General features: G+C 51.1%; 1 protein-coding gene and 1 non-coding gene across 3 annotated transcripts; one reads left to right on the plus strand and one right to left on the minus strand.

Moving 5' to 3' along the window:
- Positions 1 to 1,539: 1,539 nt before the first annotated feature.
- LOC119955798 (torsin-1A-like) lies at positions 1,540 to 23,727 on the minus strand. Of its 2 annotated transcripts, none has more exons than XM_038782377.1 (6): positions 23,695 to 23,727; positions 20,702 to 20,879; positions 14,580 to 14,845; positions 11,732 to 11,907; positions 9,748 to 9,875; positions 1,540 to 3,989 (listed from the first exon to the last, which is right to left on the minus strand). In XM_038782377.1, the coding sequence occupies exons 2-6, from the start codon at positions 20,832 to 20,834 to the stop codon at positions 3,748 to 3,750; spliced, it is 945 nt and encodes a 314-aa protein (XP_038638305.1). In that variant the 5' UTR covers positions 20,835 to 20,879; positions 23,695 to 23,727; the 3' UTR covers positions 1,540 to 3,747. The 2 variants fall into 2 exon arrangements, with proteins under 2 accessions (XP_038638305.1, XP_038638304.1); XM_038782376.1 differs by lacking the exon at positions 23,695 to 23,727 and adding an exon at positions 23,379 to 23,673 and having other exon boundaries at positions 3,748 to 3,989.
- On the plus strand, positions 8,185 to 8,272 carry trnay-gua. The gene is given in 2 exon segments: positions 8,185 to 8,221; positions 8,237 to 8,272. It is a non-coding gene; the product is annotated as a tRNA-Tyr (tRNA).
- Positions 23,728 to 25,279: the final 1,552 nt, after the last annotated feature.

The following is a 25,279-nucleotide window of genomic DNA, read 5'->3' on the forward strand; positions in this document are numbered from 1 at the left end:
TGTGGGCCTGGACTCACATGTAGACCACACTGGGCAAGAATGGGAGATTTGCAACTGCAAAGGACATAAGTGAACAATCATAGAATCATAGAATTTACAGTGCAGAAGGAGACCATTCAGCCCACTGACTCTGCACCGGCCTTGGAAAGAGCACATTCCACCCTATCCCCAGTAACCCGACCTAACATTTTTTGGACACAATGGGCTGTGGGAGGAAACAGGAGCACCCGGAGCAAACCCAAGCACACACCGGGAGAACGTGCAGACTCCGCACAGTGATGCAAGCCGGGAATCGAACCTGGGACCTTGGAGCTGTGAAGCAACTATGCTAACCACTGTGCTACCATTAATCGATGATGGTTTCATGGTCGTCATTACTGAGACTGGCTTTCAATTCCAGATTTTAAAAAATTACTTTCTGGAAATTATCATAGAATTCATAGAATTTACAGTGCAGAAGGAGGCCATTCGGCCCATCGAGTCAAAATTGCCTTTGCTTAGCCCCATTCTTCACCCAACATGGCGTCGGGTCTCCCCAAAGGTGCGGAAATCTCCACACCTTTAGGGGCTAGGCCCGCACCGGAGTGGTTGGCGCTACGCCGACTGGTGCCAAAACCGGCGCCAACGGCCTTTGACACCCGCCGCCTGGCGTCGGGGCTGGCCGAAAGGCCTTTGCAGGTTTGCGCATGCGCCGGTGTGTTAGCGGCCACTGATGTCACCACCGGCGCATGCGCGGTAGGGGGGGTCTCTTCCGCCTCCGCCATGGTGGAGGCTGTGGTGGTGGTTGAAGAAAAAGAGTGCCCCCGCGGCACAGGCCCGCCCGCCGATCGGTGGGTCCCGATCGCGGGCCAGGCCACCGTGGGGGCACCCCCCGGGGTCCGATCAGCCCGCGTCCGCTCCGGGGACCCCCTCGAACCGCCAATCCTGCTGGCACCAGAGGTGCCCTAATTCCCGCCGGCGGGAGAGGCCTGTCAGCGGCGGGACTTCGGCCCATCGCGGGCCGGAGAATCGCTGCAGGGGGCTCGCCGATCGGCGCGGGCGTGATACCCACTCCCGCCGATTTCCGGGTGGCGAAGAATTCTGGCCACGGCGGGATTTACGCCTGCCCCGGGCGATTCCCCGACCCTGCGGGGAGTGAGAATTCCGCCCAAGATCTTCACTCTTGGTTGGACAATGTGACCCTCAGGCCAAAGATTTCACCCATCTTACGGAATCACAGAAAGACAGGATGCTGTCAGCGCAGAAGGAGGCCAGCTGGCTTCTCAAACCCATGCTGGCTCTCTGTCAGGAGCAATTTAGACAGTCCCACTCCCCACATTGCAGACTGTCCCTTCCAAGTGTTTGGAAAGTTACCATTGAATCTGCTTCCACCTGCCTTGCATTACAGGTCCTAATGATGACTTTGGAGTTTGAGGCAGGGGAAATGGGAATAAAATCCATGCAACGTAATAAAGTAGTGGTGAAAAACATCTGCTTCCCACCCAGTAGGAGGATGGCACAGATACCTAAATCTAGGGGGGGAAATCTAACAAAGAAAACTTTAAAAAAATTAATTTTATTACATTTTTTCACAATACTGCTAAAGACAAATGCATTTGCATCAGACAATTTGCACATAAGAAGGCCACACAGACCGCAATGAAGCCTATAACCAATTTATGTTACTGTTAGTTGGGAGACAGATATTGGGCAGGCCAGTGCAGGATTTCCCTGCTCTTCTTCAAATAGTGCAATGGAATCTTTAACGTGCGTCGGGGAGGGTACACATGGTCTTGGGTGGACGATGACAAGTCCCAGAGTGTAGCACCCCGTCAGTACCGCAGTGAGTCTTTAGCGTGAATAGTGCACCAAATTGTTCTGAATGGGGTTTGAACCCACAATGTCCCCACCCTACTCCAGAGCAGCGGGTTATTTAGGTATTCTGAGCAAACTAAGCAAATTGTAAGGTCAAATTCATTAAGCCCGAGTACATTGTTTTGGACCAGTTGCGCCTGCTCTATCAGTTATGTTCACTGAACTGCTGCTTTCAGTCTCAGTTTGCAGGAGGCTCTGCATCTCTCTTGGTAGTCCTGCCTCCCACGGATGTATCTATCTGCTCTTTAAACACCTCAATTGATTACGCCTTTGATGTGCCATCAATTGTACGCGAGACGAGTGCTTTACAAAAGTCAGGCTTTAATAGACTAGAACATAGCTCTGCGATTGTCTACAATGGAATGCACGATCGCCGGGCGTTTGTCCATTTATACCTCGTTAATGGAGGCGTGGTTAACTCAGCCTCTCGGCCAATCGGTCGAGAGGCACATGACTGACCAGGGCCAATGGTAAGCCGGTGTTCTGCCCCAATGGCAGACAGGTATGCAGACCATATCACCACAGCCTTTAAGGCCCTCCTGCGTCACCAGTCGTCATTTGTACAAACCTCTAAGCAAGGAGGTTCCTTACCCCGGAGAGTTCCACAGCCAGTTGGTTTTGTGCGGCAACATTCTTGTGGTGGTATGAATAGGAGCGCTGCCATTGGTGCAGAGCACTGGTTTCCCATCGGCTCTGGCTGGTCATGTGCCTCTCGGCTGATTGGCTGGGACTAGTCATGTGACTGCTCACCAATTGGTCGAGAGGCAAGTAGACCCCGCCTCCGAGGCGGGGTATAAGTACCCAGAGTTCCCGGCGGTCGGCCTTTCACTGTAGTCAGCCACCGGGCTAACAACTAGCTGATTAAAGCCTGAGTTTTGACCTTCATCGTGTCTCACGTCCATTGATGGTGCATCACCTTTCTAGCACAGCCACCTCCTCTTTCAGAAATGCTGCTTGTGGCAAGCTAATTCAGTTGGATACTTGCTTTCACCGTCTTTTGTTTTCTAACCAATGGCCTTGGCCCCAACTTGAAACTTTAGCGCAGGGAACAAACAGCAAAAATGCACAGCACCGCAGATCTAACACCACCCCTAAAAAAATTGTTGTTTTTGTTTTAATTTTAAAAGTAATGTACTCCGACTATTATCTATGTTGCACTGGGGCATTTCTCTACAATCAACCAGCAATTATTAGGCAACAAATTTCCAGCAATTTGGGACTCAGGCCAACAGCGATAGAAAAATACTTACAGCGTGGCTAAATGGGATCTTGGATTGAAACAAATGGGTGTAAACCACCCTAAACATTTCAATCACACTTCATAGCAAAAGTAAACCCGACAAATAAAGTTACTTTCAGTGGGTTAGCACTGTTGCTTCACAGCGCCAGGGATCCGGGTTCGATCCCCAGCTTGGGTCACTGTCTGTTCGGAGTCTGCACGTTCTCCCCGTATCTGCGTGGGTTTCCTCCCACAAATCCCGAAAGACGTGCTTGCTCGATGAATTAGATATTCTGAATTCGCCCTCTGTGCACCTGAACAGGCGCCAGAGTGTGGCGACTAGCGTCGTCTCACAGTAACCGCATTGCAGTGTTAATGTAAGCCTACTTGCGACACTAATAAAGTTGATAAGATTGTAAAAATTGCTTCCGTTAGGTGTTTTCTAATGTCGATCAGACACCATGATCATCCATTCTTCAGCTTCCACTGGAGCATGTGTCAAACACCATAGAAACACTTGGCAATTACCCATTTGCTTGTTGCGATTTTCAAGGTAATGATCTAGTCGTGAGGGAGTTTTCAGTTAACGGAGATTGGTGCCTTGTCAATCAGTCCCAGGGATTCTGTCCACACCAAAGAGACACGTGGAACCTTCCTCCTGAATACTCCATCACTTAGAAATACAGGTTCACTTTGGAGGCCACTGTCTTACAGCCTTTCACTGACAACAGCTTCTCCTCTTTCGGATAGTAGACCATGCTGCTTGCTATTGTGGCGACAATGCTTTCATTCGTCACTCCTCTGGATTTAAGTTCAGCTCTCACGCATGACATAACATGTTCAAACTCCAAGGGTAGGAAGGGAATAAAATGATCAATCAAGTTGGTTTGGATGAGGGTAGTCTGCCAGAACCCACCTGTAAGAGAAACATTTTTTTTCTTAATGTTAACATGTTCGATAAAACAAATAACTCTGCTTGTTTTTTTTAATCTTTTAGTTCCCTCCTTTCAGTGCCAGCTTTTTCCTCTCCTTCTCTCCTATGAGCATTGTCTCTGATGCTCATTACCCACCACTCTTGTAATCACTGACCACGTGAGACTTGGCGGCGAACGGGGCTTCCGGTGTGCACCATGGAGTAAGTGGTCACACACAAGGCAGCTCCTGCCCAAGGTTACTGAAAGGAGCTCTTTTTTAAGCAATATGGGGTGGAATTTTGATGAAAAGGCGTAGGTGAATGTTGGAGGAGTACTTTTCCCCCAGGAATGGTATGTTTCTTGGTTACCAGACCTGCCGAAACAGTGAAAGATTTGACTGAAGCTACAGCAGAGACAAAAGCCTCTTCCAGCATGCAGGCGGGGGAAGGGCGAGCTTAAAGGCCTCAAGCTGACTTGAGGGCCTTTATGAAAGCTGAATTCTAGCAGCAGAGGGAACAACTGTGAAAAGATCTCACCAAGGCCATTGAAGAAGCGGTGACGGCTGACTTCCGGTGACGGCGGGCGGGAGGCAGCCGCGCGTTGGAGGGCTCCCATTCGGGAACGGCATTGTCGGGGATTGACGCCCGGTCCTAGGGGCAGCGAAGGCGGTGAAGGCCAGGAGAAAGTACAGGGAAGGGATAAGTCGAGGTCCAGTAAGAAAACGGCTGTGAAAACAGCTGAAAGTTCGTTGGGGAGTAGAAAGGTCACCGCGGGGTCACCAAGGAAAATGGAGGCTGGAGCATCAGGGGCGGCCGCATTGCTTACGGCTGAAGAAATAACTAAGGTGATGGCTGCGGAATTCGAAAGGCAGTTTACAAAATACATGGAGACAATGAGGGAGGAGATGAGGGAGGTTTTGATTGTGCTGGTGGAGAAGGCAATTTCCCCGGTGACGACGGCGGTGGCGAGCACAGTGGCGGAGGTGCGGGAGCAAGGGGAGGCTCTGAAGGAAGTGGAGGAGACATTATTGCAGCACGGTGATCAACTTACCTCGATGGGGAAGGAGATGCGGAAGGTGTTGAGATTAATCTGGATCTGCGAGGAAAAATGGAAGACCTGGAAAACAGATCCAGGCGACAGAATGAGGATTGTGGGGCTGCCCGAAGGAGTTGAAGGGCCGAGACCGACTGAGTATTTTGCTGCGTTGCTGGCGGAACTATTGAGGGAGGGGGAGGATCCCTCCCAATATGAACTGGATCGGGCTCATCGGTCGTGGAGGCCTGTACCAAAGGTGAGTGAGCCGCCAAGGGTAGTGACTCTGTGCTTCTGTAAGTACAGTGTGAAGGAGAAGGTCCTGTGCTGGGCCAAACAGAAGCGGGTGGTGCAGTGGGCTGGAGCTGGTATACGTGTATACCAGGACTTTACGGTGGAGCTGGCGAGGAGGCGGGCTGCTTTCAACCAGGTGAAGAGGGCACTGTACATTAGCAAGGTGCAGTGCGGCATTGTATATCCAGCGAAGCTGAGGGTGACTTACAAGCTCAAGGACTTTTATTTTGGAACGGCGGAGGCAGCGGAGGAGTTTGCGAAGGCAGAAGGACTGTGGCAGAACTGAGAAATTGAGAAATGACCGTGTGCCGATGTAATCTCATGACTGTATTTTCTTTTTTTTTGTTTGTTTCACTGCGTGCGGGTGTGTTTCACAGCGTGCGGGTGTATGGGCTAAAGAAGCCAGTGTTGTATATATTTGGACAAGGGAAGTGATGGGACTTTCACTCGAAGTGAGGGCTCTTTGGGGTGTAGGTGGATATGCGGGGTTTGTGTGCTAAAAGGGGATTTTTGGGCTTTCGTAGGGCCGGGAAAGGGACCCGGGCGGGGGCCTCCACGCTGGCCAGTTTAAGCCGGCCAGTGAATGGGAGTGAGGTGGGGGGCGGGGCTGAGGCCATCGGAGCCTGGCAGAACAGGGTCCAAGTGGTCTAGCCGGGGTGGAAAGTTGGAGGGGAAGGAACCGAGGTTGGGGGGAGGAGTTTTACAAGAGGCAGTGGACGGGAGGAGTTGGGAAGGAGTGGGGGGGGGTTTACAACTCTCGGGTATCATGTACGGTACTTTCAGAGGCTGGACAGCGTTGAGTGGGGGGGGGGGGGTTGGACTCTATGGTAACCATGGGCGGTCCCGGACTCCTTTTTTCTTTTTGTCTTTTGTTTTTTGTTTCCACCGTGGGAGGGTTTGTTTTATTGGATGCAGATATTGACAGGTGGGCCGTTGTTTGGAGTGGTGGGAGGATGGGATCGTTGTTATTGTTAAGGGGATTGATTTTGTATTTGTTACCGTTTACTGTTTGTGGGTGGGGTGTGAATTTTGGAGGAAAATGTGAAAATGGAGAATAAAAACATTTATTTTTTAAAAACTTGGCGGCGAAGTTAGCAACCTGGTTCCATCCTCGCCCCATGAATGCCCAGGAGTACATTCAGCAGGAGTTACAGCTTAGTGAGCAGAAAAGAGAAGCACGGGAGATTTCTTTCCCCTTCCCTGGGACTGGGAGCAGTTGAGGTGAACCCCCCCCCCTCCGAATCACACCAGCACAACTGTTGCACTCATTATCGAACTGGAGATCGAAGTCGAGGTTTGATCTGATCATTACTCTAAGCTGTGGGCTCAATTAGAGCATTCGTAGCTTATCATGGGCATTTTTTGGTGATCCCACTAGTACCCTCCATTAAGAACTAGGAGCAGGAGTAGGACTTCTGGTCCTTCAAGCTGGCTCCGCCATTCAATGAGATCATGGCTGATCTTTTTTGGACTCAGCTCCACTTTCCGGCCTGAACACCATGACCCTTAGTCCCTTTATTCTTCAAAAAACTATCTATCTTTATCTTGAAAACATTTAATGAAGAAGCCTCAACTGCTTCACTGGGCAGGGAATTCCATAGATTCACAACCCTTTGGGTGAAGAAGTTCCTTCTAAGCTCAGTCCTAAATCTACTTCCCCTTATTTTGAGGCTATGCCCCCTAGTTCTGCTGTCACCTGCCAGTGGAAACAACCTGCCCGCATCTATCCTATCTATTCCTTTCATAATTTTATATGTTTCTATAAGATCCCCCCGCATCCTTCTAAATTTCAACGAGTACAGTCCCAGTCTACTCAACCATTCCTCGTAATCCAACCCCTTCAGCTCTGGGATTAACCTAGTGAATCTCCTCTGCACACCCTCCAGCGCCAGTTCGTGCTCTCTCAAGTAAGGAGACCAAAACTGAACACAATACACCAGGTGTGGCCTCACTAACACCTTATACAATTGCAGCATAACCTCCCTAGTCTTAAACTCCATCCCTCTAGCAATGAAGGACAAAACTCCATTTGCCTTCACCTGTTGCACCTGTAAACCAACTTTTTGCGACTCATGCACTAGGACACCCAGGTCCCTCTGCACAGTAGCATGTTTTAATGTTTTATCATTTAAATAATAACCCCTGTTGCTGTTATTCCTACCAAAATGGATCACCTCACATTGTTTTATTGAACCTGGTGTGTCAGAGGTACAAGATGCTGGGCTGGGACTGAGGAGAGGACTTTTACCTTTTATCGGAACAAAGGAACAGGGGTCCATTCAGCCCCTTGAGCGAGGAGGTCATGGCTGATCTGCGACTTCACTCCACACACCCACCTTTGCCCCATACCCCATAATACGTTCAGGCGACAAGTATTTACCAACCTCAGATATAAAACTAACAATTGATCTCGCATCCAGTGCTATTTACGGAAGAGAGTTCGAAACTTCTGACACCCTTTGTGTGTAGAATTGTTTCCGAAAAGTCTGGTTCTAATTTTCTGACTATGCCCCTAATCTTGAAGTCCCCAATCAGTGGCAATGGATTCTCCCATTCTATCCCACCTGTTCCCCTTAATGTCTTGAAAGTATCATTCAAATTGCCCCATAACCTTCTGAATTCCAGCGGACACAACCCCCCGGTTTGGCTAATTCGTCTCAGTTGAATTTGAACCAACGTGACAGGATTGAGAAGACAGAGAGCTGACACTTTGAGCTTCTGTTGTGTTACACCGGTATTTGAGGAAAAGGCCATTTTCAGACTTCATCCCCGAGTCTTCCTTTTAGCATCGAAGTAGAAAATGGTTTCAGCGCAGAAGGAAACCGTTCAGATAATTACCCATTTCTGTCTTGAAAGCCGTTCAAGGCCTCTCCTTCGATAGCTCAGCTGGTAGAGCGGAGGGCTGTAGATGACTAAAACTGACAGCCTTAGGTCGCCGGTTCAATTCCGGCTCGAAGGAAGCCCCTCTTCCATATTGAAAGCCGGTCATGGGGCTGGTTTAGCTCAGTGGGCTAGACAGCTGGTCTGTGATGCAGAGCAAGGCCAGCAGCGCGGGTTCAATTCACCTGCGTTGGAATGTGGCGACTAGGGGCTTCTCACAGCAACTTCATACTTGTGACAATAAAGGGTTATTATGATTATGATCGAATTTCTCTTCTTCACATCCTCAGGCATGAATTCAAAAGCCTAACCACTCACTGCGTTTAAAAAAAAGGTTTTCCTCATGTCATCACCGCTGTTTCTTTTGCCAATCACCTTGATTTGGCGCCCTCTGCTCTCGATCATAGGAACAAGAGCAGGCCATTCAGCCCTTCGAGCCTGTCCCACCATTCAATGTGATCATGTCTAATCTGCTGCCTAACCATAATGTACCTACCTACCTTTGGCCCACATCACTGAATACCTTTGTCCAACAAAAATATATCTACCTCAGATTGAAAATGCTTCTGCCAACGGGAACAGTTTCTCCCTCTCCACTCTGTCCAGATGCATGATTTTGAACAGCCCTCCACCTAACCTTCCTCTTTCAACAGACATCGACCTCGCCTCCCCAGTTTCTGTAAAATATTAAAACATGCTGCTGTGCAGAGGGACCTGGGTGTCCTAGTGCATGAGTCGCAAAAAGTTGGTTTGCAGGTGCAACAGGTGAAGGCGAGTGGAGTTTTGTCCTTCATTGCTAGAGGGATGGAGTTTAAGATGAGGGAGGTTATGCTGCAACTGTATAAGGTGTTAGTCAGGCCACACCTGGAGTATTGTTTCTGTTTCTAGGAACTTTGTTTCCTAATGAGTCATAGAATCATAGAATTTACAGTGCAGAAGGAGGCCACTCGGCCCATCGGGCCCGTACCGGTTCTTGGCAAGAGCACCCTATTTAAGCCCACATCTCCACCCCATCCCCGCAGCCCAGCAACCCCACCCAACCCTTTTGGACTGTAAGGGCAATTTATCACGGCCAATCCACCTAACCATCTTTGGACTGTGGGAGGAAACCGGAGCACCCGGAGGAAACCCACGCAGACACGGGGAGAATGCGCAGACTCCGCACAGGCAGTGACCCAAGCCGCCAATCGAACCTGGGTGCCTGGAGCTGAGAAGCAACTGTGCTAACCACTGTGCTATACTGTGTCCCCCCAATGCTTGGAACCATTCTTCTGAATCCTTTCTGCTCCCTCTCTAAAGGTTTTGAGTCCTTTCTAATGTCCAGCGCTAGAGACAAAATACTCCAGTTAAGGCTTGAACATTGTTTTTCAAGGTTCATCAGGACTTCCTTGCTATTGTCCGCGATGTAGAGGAGCGGAACAATAGCAACATAGAATATGTACACAATTGTTCAGTCAGGGACAGTGTTGTGCCGGGGAGGGAATGTGAAGCAGCTCAAATTTGTTTTGTCGGCAGATTTTTGTGCACCTCTTTTTTTCTGAGTGACACACTTACTGTTGGAATTGTTGAAAACCGTCATCGAGAGCTCTTCTTCCAGCTCACTCAGCTTTATGCTCTCCCTTTTCTTTCCACTCATCAAAAAGCTTAAGGTAAGTTCATTTATCTTGTCGCCACCAGTATTGCTATTTGGAGGCAAAGAGAATTGGGTGTCATTGATCATCCCCAGCAAGACCAACAAGCATCAGTCCAACAGGGAATTCAAGAGATCCACAGAGTGTTGATAATGTCGGACTTGTTACCAGATGGAGCAGTTTGAGATAAATAGCACAAATGCATTGAAGGGGAAGCTAGATATAGATGTCAGGAATGAAGGAATAGAATAACTGATAGAGGTGAAAGAAGAGTGGGTGGAGAAGGTTGTTCTGAAGCACAAATGTTGACATGGACCATTGAGCCAATTGCCTGTTTCTGTTCTGTAGACTCAATGTAATTCAATGTAACATAGGCAGGAAGGTGCTTTTTAAGTCATTTGAGATGTCTTCTACTTCATAGTCTTTAAAAATAGATTTAGAGTACCCAATTCATTTTTTTACAATTAAGGGGCAATTTAGCGTGGGCAATCTACCTAGCCTGCACATCTTTGAGTTGTGGGGGTGAAACCCACACAAACACGGGGAGAACGTGCAAACTTCACACGGACAGTGACCCAGAGCCGGGATCGAACCTGGGACCTTGGCGCCGTGAGGCAGCAGTGCTAACCCACCGCGCCACTCTGTTAATAGTTAAGCTTTTACATTTAAGTTCCTCTTGGAACCTACCTCAATGGGACACTTTCTAACCCAACTCACAGGGCAGGAATCCAGTGGGATGAGATAGGATGGCAGCTTCACCCTCTGCTCAACATTGCACACACTAACTTCAGTGGGAAGTTGAACAAGGTTGAGTGTAAAACCATCATTGCACCCTATCCCACAGGTTTAAGACCATAAGACCATAAGACATAGGAGCGGAAGTAAGGCCATTCGGCCCATCGAGTCCACTCCACCATTCAATCATGGTTGATTTCAACTCCATTTACCCGCTCTCTCCCCATAGCCCTTAATTCCTCGAGAAATCAAGAATTTATCAATTTCTGTCTTAAAGACACTCAACGTCCCGGCCTCCACCGCCCTCTGTGGCAGTGAATTCCACAGACCTACCACTCTCTGGCTGAAGAAATTTCTCCTCATCTCTGTTCTAAAGTGACTCCCTTTTATTCTAAGGCTGTGCCCCCGCGTCCTAGTCTCCCCTGCTAATGGAAACAACTTCCCTACGTCCATCCTATCCAAGCCATTCATTATCTTGTAAGTTTCTATTAGATCTCCCCTCAACCTCCTAAACTCCAATGAATATAATCCCACGATCCTCAGACGTTCATCGTATGTTAGGCCTACCATTCCTGGGATCATCCGTGTGATCATCCTCAGGGGAAGGCTAGAATCAAATTGTCCCGTTGTGCCCAATACTTAGAAATACCATGGGCGCGAATCAGCGACCCCGTTACGCCTGGCGCGTATCCAGCCACAGCGGGCGAATCGCGCATGATCCCCGAATCGGGTTCCACGCCAGGCCGATCGTGTGCCACGCACGGCGTGATCTGAATCTCGGCCTCACTGGACCAATGGGCGCATTTATGTATCCGGATGCCAGATTCACCCATCCCCCGGGACTCACCGGCTGCGCCAGGGAGACCTCCCCAAGGTTGGGGGGATTAGGGGGGGTCAAAAGAGCAGGGGGGGGGGGGGACCTTGAAAGTGGAGGGGGAGGAAGGTTCAGGCTGCCGGACAAAATGGTGCCCCGAACTGCGAGGGGCCTTTCCAGCTGCCGAGCTGCAGTCTTGGTGGAGAAACCCCCCCCCCCCCCCCCCCCCCCCCCCCCGGCGGACCAGTGGACTTTAACTTCAATCCGTGTCTCTTCACCAGGCGTATTGGTCATGAATTGGAACTCTATCCATTTGTTTTGCCATCCCTAACCTGCTGGTTACTCGGTGGCCACCTACCTCAAGAAGATGAAAATTGCCTTTCTATAATCCACTTTGTCGACTTCATTGGTGTAGTCCAGGAAAGGTTTGATAGCGTTGATGAGGCCGGGATGCATTTTGTCCATTTCATCAAAGATAAACATTGACCTGGGACATAATGTGACATTTCCGCGAATCCACTTCCGTAAATCATTCTGCAAATTAAAAAGAAAAATTCCCAACAACAGTGGGCCTGCGTCACTGCGATGTTCTTTTCAATTTTACATCACTTGTCGGTGCCATTAGTTTATTGAAAGATAAATAAAAGTGACCAATGCCAATCATTTTACTGCGATTTAACACAAAATGGCCCAGAATGGGTCGATATTCTCTGGAGTTGATAAGAATGACAGGTGATCCCACGGGAACACGTAACATTCTTAAGGCTTTGACTGTGTCGATGGTGAGAGACTGCTTCCCCTGGCTGAAGAGCCTCTCGCGGAAAGGAGTCACAGTCTTAGGGATAATAGAACAGCTATTTCGGACTGAGCTGACAAGAAATCTCTTCGCCGATAGGGTTGCGAATCGTTGGAAATTTTCTGCCCTAGAGATCTGTTGGTGCTCAGCGTTGAGTATATTCAAGACTGGGATCGATAGCATTTTTTGACACTAGGGGAATCTGAGAAAGTGGAGTTCAAGCGAAAGGTCAGCCATGCTCATGTTGGATGAATGGCAGAGCAGGCTTGAGGGACTGGGTCGATTTCTCCTGTGCCAATTTCCGATGTTCTCGGGCAGGAGAGAAAAATGCAACAAAAAAAAAATTCCTCCCAATATCATTCACAAGTAGTTGGTGGTACACATCATACCGTCTGTTAGATGGACACCAACTATAAGCTGAATGTCCCGCAGTTTAGTTTGTCCTGCGCAGGTCACCCACACACAGTAATGTACCAATTTTGTTCAAATGTCTGTTTTAAGTCTTTCTTTTATTTTTCCAATTAAAGGGGCAATTTAGCGTGGCCATCTACCCTGCACATCTTTGGGTTGTGGGGGTGAAACCCATTTAGACATAGGGAGAATGTGCAAACTCCACATGGACAGTGACCTCCCGGAGCCAGGATCGAACCCGGGTCATCGTGCACCATGAAGCAGCAGTGCTAACCTCTCCGCCACCGAGAAATCGACCCAGTCCCTCAAGCCTGCTCTGCCATTCATCCAACGTGAGCATGGCTGACCTTTACCCCTGAACTCCACTTTCTCAGACTCTACCCCTATCCCTCGATTCCCCGAGTGTCACCAAATCCCTATCTGTGAATCTTTCTGATGCCGCCCTCTGTTCCAATATCTAAACCAGCCACAAATCCCAGGAAACCGTGACCAGACGCCCAGCCCAACACTCCCGCAGACTAAACACCTGGCATAGACCATGATGCCCTGGATACGCACCTTGTTGGAGGTCCTGGCTGATAAGCAATGACATTTAGTACAGTACATTGGCACAAAAATAAAATAAAACTGTTTTGCTGCTCTAGCTAATAGTGTTGGGTTTAAGGTAGTTTAAGACCCAATTTCAGAGGAATAGGGACGCTCACCGTCAAGTAGGGTTGTTTAAAATGAAACATTGGGATAGGGCATCGCTGGCAAGGTATTTGTTATTCACCATTCCTAATTGCCCTTGAGAAGGTATTGGTGAGCCGCCTACTTGAACTGCTGCAGCCTGAGCGGTGACTGCACTCCCACTTATGCTGCTCCGGAGGGAATTGTAGGGTTTTCACCCAGCGACAGGAGAGGAAAGACGATGGGCGTGATTCTCCGTTCTCCCACCCGTGTGTTTCTCAGCGGCGCAATTCTCTGGTCCCAACGCTGGCATGGAAATTCCTGTTGAATTCCTTTTTAAAAATTTTTTAGAGTATCCAATTCATTTTTTCCAATTAAAGGGCAATTTAGCGTGGCCAATCCACCTAGCCTGCACATCTTTGGGTTGTGGTAGTGAAACCCACGCAAACACAGGGAGAATGTGCAAACTCCACACAGACAGTGACCCAGAGCCGGGATCGAACCTGGGACCTCGGCGCCATGAGACAGCAGTGCTAACCCACTGCGCCACAGCGCTGCCCTAGAATTCCTGTTGAATTCCTGCCGGCGAAACCCGCTGGTAAGGGGGGGGAGGGGGGGCGCACTGCCGACAGGACCGGAGAATCCCATCAGCAGCCAGAGAGTTCCAGCTGAAAACCTGCAATCAGCAGTCCATGTTCTACATCAGTATTGGTCCATGACAAACGCAGGAGCAAAGCAAAACGCAACAAACTTTACTGCAGTAATCATCCAGCATTAAAAGCTGCACAAAATCAAGATTTTCATCGTTCTGTGAGTTGCGAATACGGGCTGGATTCTCCGGTTTGGAGACTACGTCCCCACTCTGGCGTGGGAACGGTGGCGTTTTATGCCAAGTAAACTGGCGGGGGGGAATGGCCTCCGATTCCCCGTTTTTCTGGGGGCCGAGCAGAGAGGCAGCGTAGAGCACCCGGTTCTAGCTCCCGATACAGCCCGGAGAATTGCCAGGTCCGTGGCCGAGCATGCGCACAGCGGCGGCCTGCCAGCGGCCGAGGCGTGCGTCATGGCAGATGCCACTCGCGGACCCGGCCCGCGAAATAGTCCCCCCTTTCGGCCAACTCGCGTGCGCCGGAACGCCCCACCATAGTGCCCCCAGCCCCAAATAATGTCCCCCCCCCCCCCCCTACCCACGGGTCGGCCCTCTCCCGACTGTGGCAGGGCTGGACTGAGTCCGCAGCCCCTACGCTGAAACCCGACGGGTGAGATCACACGCCACCCATGCCATCATTACACTGGAGATCTTATATATAAGAATTATAACACAGCCATTTACCTGATACTGGTCAATGAGTTGGACATGAGGGAAATGGAGAGTTGCCGTAAATACGTGGTAATACTGGCTGGTCAGTCCATTTTTGTAAAGGTTCTGTGCTAATAGTTGACTCGCAAAGTTCTTGCCAGTACCACTGTAACCGTGTAGAGACATGGTGAGGGGTTTCTTGGGATTGGGGGTACTTAAAGAACCTTTCACCGCTTTGAGGATGACTTCACTTGCAATGTGTTGCCCGAACAATCTGGACTTGAAATCCTCCTCCAACCCTAAATTCATAATCAGCAAATAGAAGTCATGTTAAGAAGAAAAAGTTGCATTTGTATAGCGTCTTTCAACCTCAGCTCAACTTAAAGCACGTAACAGCCAATTAAACCATTCTGAAGTATTGACACTGTTCAGGCCTCGCTCTCTCTCTCTCGTGCCCGCGCTCGCTCTCTCTCTCGTGCCCGCGCTCTCTCTCTCTCTCGAGCCCGCGCTCGCTCTCTCTCTCGAGCCCGTGCTCGCTCTCTCTCTCGTGCCCGCGCTCTCTCTCTCTCTCTCGTGCCTGTGCTCGCTCTCTCTCTCGTGCCCGCGCTCGCTCTCTCTCGAGCCCACACTCACTCTCTCTCTCGAGCCCGCGCTCGCTCTCTCTCTCGTGCCTGCGCTCGCTCTCTCTCTCGTGCCCGCGCTCGCTCTCTCTCTCGTGCCCGTGCTCGCTCTCTCTCTCGTGCCCGCGCTCGCTCTCTCTCTCGAGCCCGCGCTCGCTCTCTCTCTCGTGCCCGCGCTCGCTCTCTCTCGTGCCCATGCTCGCTCTTTCTCTCATGCCCGCGCTTGCTCTCGTGCCCGTGCTCGCTCTCTCTCTCGTGCCTGTGCTCGCTCTCTCTCTCGTGCCCGTGCTCGCTCTTTCTCTCGTGCCTGCACTCGCTCTCTCTCTCGTGCCCGTGCTCGCTCTCTCTCTCTCGTGCCTGTACTCGCTCTCTCTCGTGCCCGCGCTCTCTCTCTCTCGTGCCCACGCTCGCTCTCTCTCTTGTGCCCGCGCTCGCTCTCTCTCTCGTGCCTGCTCTCTCTTGTGCCCGCACTCGCTCTCTCTCTCGTGCCCACTCTCGCTCTCTCGTGCCCGCACTCGCTCTCTCTCTCGTGCCCACGCTCGCTCTCTCTCTCGTGCCTGCACTCGCTCTCTCTCTCGTGCTCGCTCTCTCTCTCGTGCCTGCACTCGCTCTCTCTCTCGTGCCCGCTCTCTCTCGTGCCCGTGCTGGCTCTCTCTCTCGTGCCCGTGCTGGCTCTCTCTCTTGTGCCCGTGCTCGCTATTTCTCTCGTGCCTGCACTCACTCTCTCTCTTGTGCCCGCTCTCTCTCTCGTGTCCGTGCTCTCTCTCTCTCTCGTGCCCGCGCTCGCTCTCTCTCTCGTGCCTGCTCTCTCTTGTGCCCGCTCTCTCTCTCGTGTCCGTGCTCGCTCTCTCTCTAGTGCCCGCGCTCGCTCTCTCTCTCGTGCCTGCTCTCTCTTGTGCCCGCTCTCTCTCGTGTCCGTGCTCGCTCTCTCTCTCGTGCCCGCGTTCGCTCTCTCTCGTGCCCGCACTCGCTCTCTCTCTCGTGCCCATGCCCGCTCTCTCTCTCGTGCCCGCGCTCGCTCTCTCTCTCGTGCCCGTGCTCGCTCTCTCTCTCGTGCCCGCACTCGCTCACTCTCTCGGACCCCGCTCGCTCTCTCTCTCTCTCTCGTGCCCGTGCTCGCTCTCTCTCTCATACCCGCACTCGCTCTCTCTCTCGGCCCGCGCTCTCTCTCTCTCTCGTGCCCGTGCTCGCTCTCTCTCTCATACCCGCACTCGCTCTCTCTCTCGTGCCCACGCTCGCTCTCTCTCTCGTGCCCGCACTCGCTCTCTCTCTCGGCCCGTGCTCGCTCTCTCTCGTGCCCACGCTCGCTCTCTCTCTCGTGCCCGCACTCGCTCTATCTCTCGGCCCGTGCTCGCTCTCTCTCTCGTGCCTGTGCTCGCTCTCTCTCTCATACCCGCGCTCGTTCTCTCTCGTGCCCGTACTCGCTCTCTCTCTTGGACCGCGCTTGCTCTCTCTCTCGTGCCTGTGCTCGCTCTCTCTCTCGTGCCTGTGCTCGCTCTCTCTCTCGTGCCCGTGCTCGCGCTCTCTCTCATACCCGCACTCGCTCTCTCTCTCGGCCCGTGCTCGCTCTCGCTCTCTCGTGCCCGTGCTCGCTCTCTCTCGTGCCCGTGCTCGCTCTCTTGTGCCTGTGCTCGCTCTCTCTCTCGGCCTGCGCTCGCTCTCTCTCTCGTGCCCGTGCTCGCTCCCTCTCTCGTGCCCGTGCTCGCTCTCTCTCTCGTGCCCGCTCTCTCTCTCGTGCCCGTGCTCGCTCTCTCTCTCGTGCCTATGCTCGCTCTCTCTCTCCCGTGCCCGTGCTCGCTCTCTCTCTCGTGCCCGTGCCCGCTCTCTCTCTCGTGCCCGCACTCGCTCTCTCTCTCGTGCCTGTGCTCGCTCTCTCTCTCTCTCTCTCTCTCGTGCCTGTGCTCGCTCTCTCTCTCGTGCCCGCACTCACTCTCTCTCTCGTGCCCGCACTCGCTCTCTCTCTCGTGCCCGTGCTCGCTCTCTCTCTCTCTCACAATGGCCTCACTGTGCCAGGGACACAGGTTTGATTCTAGTCTTGGGTGACTGTGTGGAGTTTGCATGTTCTCCCCTGTCTCCGCATGGGTTTCCTCCGGGTGCTCCTGTTTACTCCCAGAGTCCAAAGAAGTGCAGTTTAGGTAGATTGGGCATGTTCAATGCCTGGGGTTGCAGGGATAGGGTGGGAGAGTGGGCCTAGTAACATGCTTTTTCGATGGGACGTGCAGACTCAATGGGCTGAATTCCCGCCTTCTGCACTGTTGGAATTCAATGCATTTTAAAATTATTATTTGTTCATGGGACGTGGCCGTCGCAGACTGTGCCAGCATTTATTGCCCATCCCTAATTGCCCTTGAGGGCAACCACATGGCTGTGGGTCCGGAGTCACATGTAGGCCAGACCAATTAAGGACGGCAGATTTATTTCGCTGACAGACATTAGTGAACCAGATGGGTTTTTACGACAATGCTTTCATGGTCATCATTAGACTTTTTGAATTCCAGATTTTTATTGAACTCAAATTTCACCATGTGGAGTGGCGGGATTTGATCCTGGGACCCCAGCAGCCAATTTGCACGCAGCAAGCTCCCACAGACAGCAATGTGATAATGTTCAAATAATCTGATGTTGATCGAGGGGCAAATGTTGGGCAGGACACTGGGGAGAGCTTTCCCGCTGGGAACGGTGGCGTGGAATCTCTCACGTCCACCTGAGAGGCAGATTTGGCCTCCGGCTTCCTCCCACAGTCCAAATATGTGCAGGTTCAGTGGATTGGCCGTGGTAAAAATTGCCCTTAGTGTCCAAACGATGTGTAGATCAGGCAGAGTTACGGGGATAGGGCGGGGGACAGGGCCTAGGTAGGGGGCTCTTTCAGAGGGTCGGTGCAGACCCGATGGGCCGATGGGCCTCCTTTGGGAAAATCAAAGCCATTGGGTGGGATTTTCTATGCGCCCCCCCCCCCCCCCCCCCCCCCCCCGGGACGTGCCTCGCGACTGCCCTGCCAGAGGCCAGCGGGCTGGCAGGATATTCTGATCCCGCCTTTGTCAACGGGGTTCACGTCCTAGCACACTCCAACGTCGGGAATCTCATGGCGGGATCTGCTTTCAGCGGGACAGGAAGACCCTGGCCACTATCCCACTGGTGAATATTATTGCAAATGGTAGTGCGAAGCAAATGTGAGGGAAGGACGTGAGAGTTATGATGATAGGTTTAGATGTGGAAAGGCCGGAGGAGGCTGGAGTTGAGCGTTAAATACGACATGGAACGATTGGGCCGAATGGCTCGATTCCAACCCCTATGTCCTATGTAATCCTCTGTTGTTTGTGCATTCTCATTACGAACTCTGTAGCCTAGCAACTAACTGCAATATCTGAGATCCAAAATTAAATAAATATTGAAATGCTATCACTCGTGTTCCAAAGAAGAGAAATATTGGACTCGAAGCGTCAACTCTGCTTCTCCCTCCGTAGATGCTGTCAGATTTGCTGAATTTTTCCAGCACTCTGATTTTATTTCAGATCTGCAGCATCTGCAGTATTTTGCTTTTCTATCACCGGCCCTCGCTAAGCGGCACCTTAGTGACATTCTCACTGAATCTGCAGCAAGAATGCGCTTGCGTTGAACAAAGTACAGTCGGGTCAGGAATCATGGAGACATTTGATACCCTTTGTTTCTCATGTATTTTTCCTGAAGCTTGATTTGTAGTTAGCTGTGCCTGGTGTAACGTCTGTAAAAAGGCAAAGAATATTGGACAAAGGATGGAATAACCAGAGTTGTGGACTTGACAATAACCACAACACGTTACATTTATATAGCACCATTAACACAGTTAAATGTCCCAAGGTGCTTCACAGGAGCGGTTATCAAACACAATGTGTGTGATGAACGGTATTAATAACTGCCGTAAACGGTACCTGACCTTTAATACCTTGCCACTTTAAGAGGCTTGGAACCCTGGGGGACTCCGCCTCTGGCTACGCCCCCAGGAAACGGTATATAGGATAAGGCTCCATGTGGCGAGCACGCTTCTCTCGAATGCTGTCCTGTTCTCTGTATATTAAAGCCTTTTGATTACCGACCTCGCTCTCGCGTCGTAATTGAGGGTGCCTCAATGTGACACCAAGCCACGTAAGGAGATTTGTTTTTCCAAAAATAAATTTAAAGTGCCCAATTCATTTTTTCCAATTGAGGGGCAACTTAGCGTGGCTAATTCACCTACCCTGTACATCTTTGGGTTGTGGGGGCGGAATCCACGCAAACACGGGGAGAATGTGCAAACTCCACACGAGCAGTGACCCAGAGCCGGGATCGAACCCGGGGCCTCGGTGCCGTGAGGCAGCAGTGCTAACCACTGCGCCACTGTGCCGCCCGAAGTAGTTTTCCTGTCTCTTCATTCATGGGTTGTGGGCTGTGGGCGACCATCCCTAATTATCCTTCGACCCAGTGGCTTGCTGGAGTGGCTATTTCAGAGGGCAGTTAACAGTCAACCGCACTGCTGTGGCTCTGGAGTCAGCTGTCAGCCAGACCAGTTCAAGTATCATAGAATTTACAGTGCAGAAGGAGGCCATTCGGCCCATCAAGTCAGCACCAACTCTTGGAAAGAGCACCCTACCCAAGGTCAACACTTCCACCCGATCCCCATATCCCAGTAATCCCACCCAACACTAAGGGCAATTTTGGACACTAAGGGCAATTGATCATGGCCAATCCACCTAACTTGCACATCTTTGGACTGTGGGAGGAAACCGGAGCACCCGGAGGAAACCCACGTACACACGGAGAGGATGTGCAGACTCCGCACAGACAGTGACCCAAGCCGGAATCGGACCTGGGACCCTGGAGCTGTGAAGCAATTGTGCTATCCACAATGCTACCGCGCTGCCCACGGCGGATGTCTTCCCCCAAAGGGTCTTAGTGAACCAGATGGGTTTTTACAAGGTTTCACGGTCATCGTTAGATCCACTCTTTTTTTTTTGATACTGGGCCAGGTGACTAATAGCTTGGTCAAAGGGGAGGATTTTGAGGACTGTCTTAAAGAAGGAGAGGTGGAGGGGGGTGGAGAGGGTGAGGAGGGAAATTACAGAGCTTAGGGATTATTTAGGAAGCTGAAGACGTGACTGCCACTGTAAAATTAAAAGTGGAATCCGCAACGGGTCAAAGTGAAAGGAACACAGAGATCCTGGAGGGGGTGGGGGGGTTGCAGAGCTGTTGGGGGTTACAGAGATACAGTTTAGGCCGTGGAGAAATAAGAAGTTTAACATCGAGGCATGGCTGGACCACGATCCAATGTAGGTCAGCGGGCACAGGGAGCGGGACGCGAATGTGACTTGGTGTGAGTTGGGTTACGGGGGGGGGGAGCAGAATTTTGAATGAACACATTCCTGCACAGGATGGAGGACATGAGGCCAGACGGCAGAGCACTGGAACAGTTAAGGCTGGAATCCAACAAGAACATTTTCAACAGCCATCATCATTTCAGTAAGATGAGCAGCAATCGCAAGGTTAAACGTAGTTAGAAAGCAGTTTAAATTAAAACTTGACCTTTTACATCCAGCGATATCCTCTTATTATCACAGCACTCGCAGTTGTAATTGGAATAGATGGACATTCCCATGTATACCCCCACCAGAGCTACCAGCGTTGCAATAATGAATCCACTAATCGGCATTGCCATGTTTTGTCGGTCTGCTCCTGGTGAGCTTTATAATCGTGTGAATGGCTGAAAAACAAATGCGGCATTTTGAAAAATTAAGCAGCAGTTTTGATGAATTTGTTAAACATCCTGTAGTTTTTGACCGTGATTGGTCTTCAAGCATGTTAGCTGTGGACCCCCTGTCTCTGGGTCAGCCAGCTATGGGGTCAAGTCTTACTCCTGTGATTGGAGTGTATGGGGCACCACGGTAGCGCAGTGGCTAGCACTGTTGCTTCACAGCTCCAGAGTCCCAGGTCCGATTCCCGCTTGGGTCACTGTCTGTGGGGAGTCTGCACGTCCTTCCCCCGTGTCTGCGTGGGTTTCCTCCGGGTGCTCCGGTTTCCTCCCACAAGTCCCGAAAGACGTGCTTGTTATGTGAATTGAACATTCTGAATTCTCCCTCTGTGTACCCCAACAGGCGCCGGAATGTGGCGACTAGGGACTTTTCAGAGTAACTTCATTGCAATGTTAATGTAAAGCGACTTGTGATACTAATAAAGATTATTATAATTATTAAAATAATCTGGTCCTTCCTGTGAAGAAGAGTTTCCCAATTCCATCCCTGAAAAGTTTAGCTCTGATTTTTGGACTCTACCTCCTGTACCTAAGCTCTCAAACCAGCAGAAATAATTGATCTCTATCCTTCCGGTTCCCCACTATATCTTGAAAACTTTAATCAGATGACACCGTAACTTTCTAAATTCCAGGGAACACAGCCCTAGTTTGCTCTGACCAAGAGTTGTCCAGATTTGCAACGTTAGCTCTACTTTCTCTCCACAGATGCTGTCAGACCCGCTGAGAATTCCCAGCATTAGCACGGCGGCACAGTGGTTAGCACTTCTGCCTCACAGCGCCGAGGTCCCAGGTTCGATCCCGGCTCTGGGTCACTGTCCGTGTGGAGTTTGCACATTCTCCCCGTGTCTGCGTGGGTTTCGCCCCCACAACCCAAAGATGTGCTGGGTAGGTGGATTGGCCATGCTAAATTGCCCCTTAATAGGAAAAAAATGCTCTAAATTTATTTTTAAAAATCTTTAATGTTCAGATTGCGTGTTATTTTCACTCTACTTCAACCTCCCATTGTGCACCGACTGCCTGGGAGTTAATGAGTTGCCGGGACTAGGGTGATCCCTGGTGCCACTGGTAAAGCCCCTGTTTTCCTGGCAAAATGGTTGCAAATTGATTTAGTAACAATCGCAATTCGCCTCCCTCTCCGCTGCTAAGTGGACTGTCGATCAGGCACACAAGCTGACTGGGAAAAGTGGTCGGAGACAGGAATACATCAGTGTTCCCGTCCAGTGACATTTGTTCGCAACCGCGCCCCAAAGCCTCCAAGGGCATTGTGAAAATTAGCCCCCACCACCATCAACCACATCACACTACAAATTGCCAAGACCAAATCTTTGAAACAAATTAAGAATAACAGTCATCACAGTGCCAATCCCTGAGGAACAATACTTCCCACCTTTCTATCAAAGAATCGAGGAGCAGTAGGCCAGTCAGCCCTCTGTTGTCCTGTTTTGTGGCCAGCTTTGTTCATGGGATGTGGGTGTCGCTGGCTGGCCCAATTGCCCAACCCTGACGTCATTTAAGGGTTAGGGTCAGGAGTCACATGTAGACCAGGAAAGGTCGGCAGATTTCCTTCCCGGGATCTAGGTGGATTTTTAACGACAATCATAGATTTCATAGAATTTACAGTGCAGAAGGAGGCCATTTGGTCCATCACGTCTGCACCGGCTCCTGGAAAGAGCACCCTACCCAAGCCCACACTCTCACCTCATAACCCAGCAACTCCACCCAACACTAAGGGCATTTTTGGACACTAAGGGCAATTTAGCATGACCAATCCCCCTAACCTGCACATCTTTGGACTTGTGGGAGGAAACCGGAACGCCCGGAGGAAACCCACGCAGACACGGGGAGAACGTGCAGACTCCACACAGACATTGACCCAAGCCAGGAATCGAACCTGGGACCTGCTAACCACTGTGCTACCATACTGCCCAACCATTTCATAGACTTTAATTCCAGATATCACTGAATTCAAATCTGACGTGGGATTCGAACCCGGGTCGTTAGGGCATTGCCCTGGGTCTCTGGATTGCTAGTCCAGTGACAATTGCACCCTGCCATGCCTCCCCAGCTCGCTATCCATCCTCTGGCACTAGTCTAATGTGGGGTACCTTATCAAAGACAGTCTGAAAATCCAAATAGGATGCATCTACTCCAACAATCTTGCCGATCCTTTCTGTTGCCTCTTCAAAGAATTCAATCAGATTTGTCAAGTGTGACTTTCCCTTGGAAAGCCTGTGCTGACCAGTATTTATTATGTTTTAGGTTTCTTGCCCTATAACAATGAAGTGAGACCTGCCAACGGGGGGCAGGGGGTCAAGGGGCCAGAGGGTTAAGACTCCCCCCTGGTCAATATTTACCCCCACTCAAACATCATCAAAAGGGATTATCCGGTCAGCGCTACATTGCTGATTGTGGGATCTTGCCGTGCCATCAGAACGGTGTTTTGAAACTTACTGAAAGGCGCCATATAAATGCTCCCCTTCAAACTGGACAACTGCAGATGCCAATGGATCACTGTCACAGCCACTTGTTTGACATACAGATCGATTTTAAAACGCCTATGTGAACATCTTCCGAAATGAAGGACCCTGCCCTAATACATTCCACCAAAGGTCTGAATGACTCCGCTGTACAAGGCTCATGAAGCGGAAATGCATCGCGAAAGAGAGAGACATGTTAAAACTTTCTCAACAAGCGGTCTCAAACTCCTGCTCCTGGCATCCTTGTCCCGGGATTAAAACGAATGGTTTCTTTCACAAATGAAACTTACCTGTTGCAGGCCCGTCGTGCTTGTCAGGGTCAGAAGGTCACAGAAAGAGAAAGCGAAAGTTTGATTTCACTTCCTGAGCAGTAAATGGGGTGGAATCGGTCCTCCCACTAACAGATTTACCCAGGGAGAGGGGAGAGAGAAAGGGGTCCCGTTGTCCACTCAAACTTTAAAAAAAATATAGACTACTCAATTCTTCCCCCCCCCCCCCCCAATTAAGGGACAATTTAGTGTGGCCAATTCACCATGGGCGCAATTCTCCGCACTCACGACGGTGCGGAGAATAGCGGGGGTCGTAAATTTTTACGGCCACGCTAGTCTGACGCCCTCTTGCTATTCTCCCCCCCCCCCCCCCCCCCCCCACGCCCGACTCCCGACACGAATCGCTGCCGCCGTTTTTTTACGGCGAGCAGCGATTCCCAGCTGGCCAATGGGCCGAAGTCCAAGCCCTTTACGGCCGTTTTTACGAACGGCAAACACACCTGGTCTGACCATTTGTAAAAACGGCCGTAAAGTTCCGATCTTGGCAACCGTGGCACCGATTGGCACGGCAGTACCACGGCCGTGCCACGGGTGCCATGGGCCCGCGATCGGTGGGCACCGATCGCGGGCAGCGGGTCCGATTCCCGCGCACTCTTTGTCCTTCCGCCGCCCCGCTGTATCAATTCGCGGGGATGCTGAGGGGCATCCCGGCCCGCGCATGCGCGGGTTTCGCGCAAATGCCCGATGACGTCATCCGCGCATGCGCGGGTTGGAGTCTTCCAATCCGCGCATGCGCGGGTTGGAGTCTTCCAATCCGCGCATGCGCGGCTGACATCATGTGACGCGTCAGCCGTCGCAAACTCTGGCAAGCGGGCTTAACAAAATTCGTTAAGCCCGCGATGCCGGAGTTCACGGCCGCGGCATACTGGCCCCGACCGGGAACCAGAATCGGTTCCCGGTCAGGGGGGCGGAGGCTGGCATCAAACCCGCCCGTTTTTGTCGCCAGCCTTACGATTTCTCCCTGTTTGGGAGAATCGCGCCCCATCTTTTTGGATTGTGGGAGTGAGACCCACGCAGACATGGGGAGAATGCAAAAACTCCACACAGCAGTGACCCGGAGCCGGGATCGAACCCGGGTCCTCGGTGGCATGAGGCAGCAGCGCTAACCACTGCGCCCCCGTGCCGAACAAGAACAAAGAAAAATACAGCACAGGAACAGGCCCTTCGGCCCTCCAAGTCTGTGCCAACCATGCTACCCGTCTAAACTAAAATTCTCTACACTTCCGGGGTCCGTATCCCTCTATTCCCATCCTATTCATGTATTTGTCAAGATGCCCCTTAAATGTCACTATCGTCCCTGCTTCCACCACCTCCTCCGGCAGCGAGTTCCAGGCACTACCCACTACCCTCTGTAAAAAACTTGCCTCGTACATCTCTAAACCTTGCCCTTCACACGTTAAACCCATGCCCCCTAGTAATTGACCCCTCTACCCTGGGAAAAAGTCTCTGACTATCCACTCTGTCTATGCCCCTCATAATTTTGTAGACCTCTATCAGGTCGCCCCTCAACCTCTGTCGTTCCAGTGAGAACAAACCAAGTTTATTC

The sequence above is a fragment of the Scyliorhinus canicula genome, chromosome 21, assembly GCF_902713615.1.
Source record: "Scyliorhinus canicula chromosome 21, sScyCan1.1, whole genome shotgun sequence".
Classification (NCBI taxonomy): Eukaryota; Metazoa; Chordata; class Chondrichthyes; order Carcharhiniformes; family Scyliorhinidae; genus Scyliorhinus; species Scyliorhinus canicula.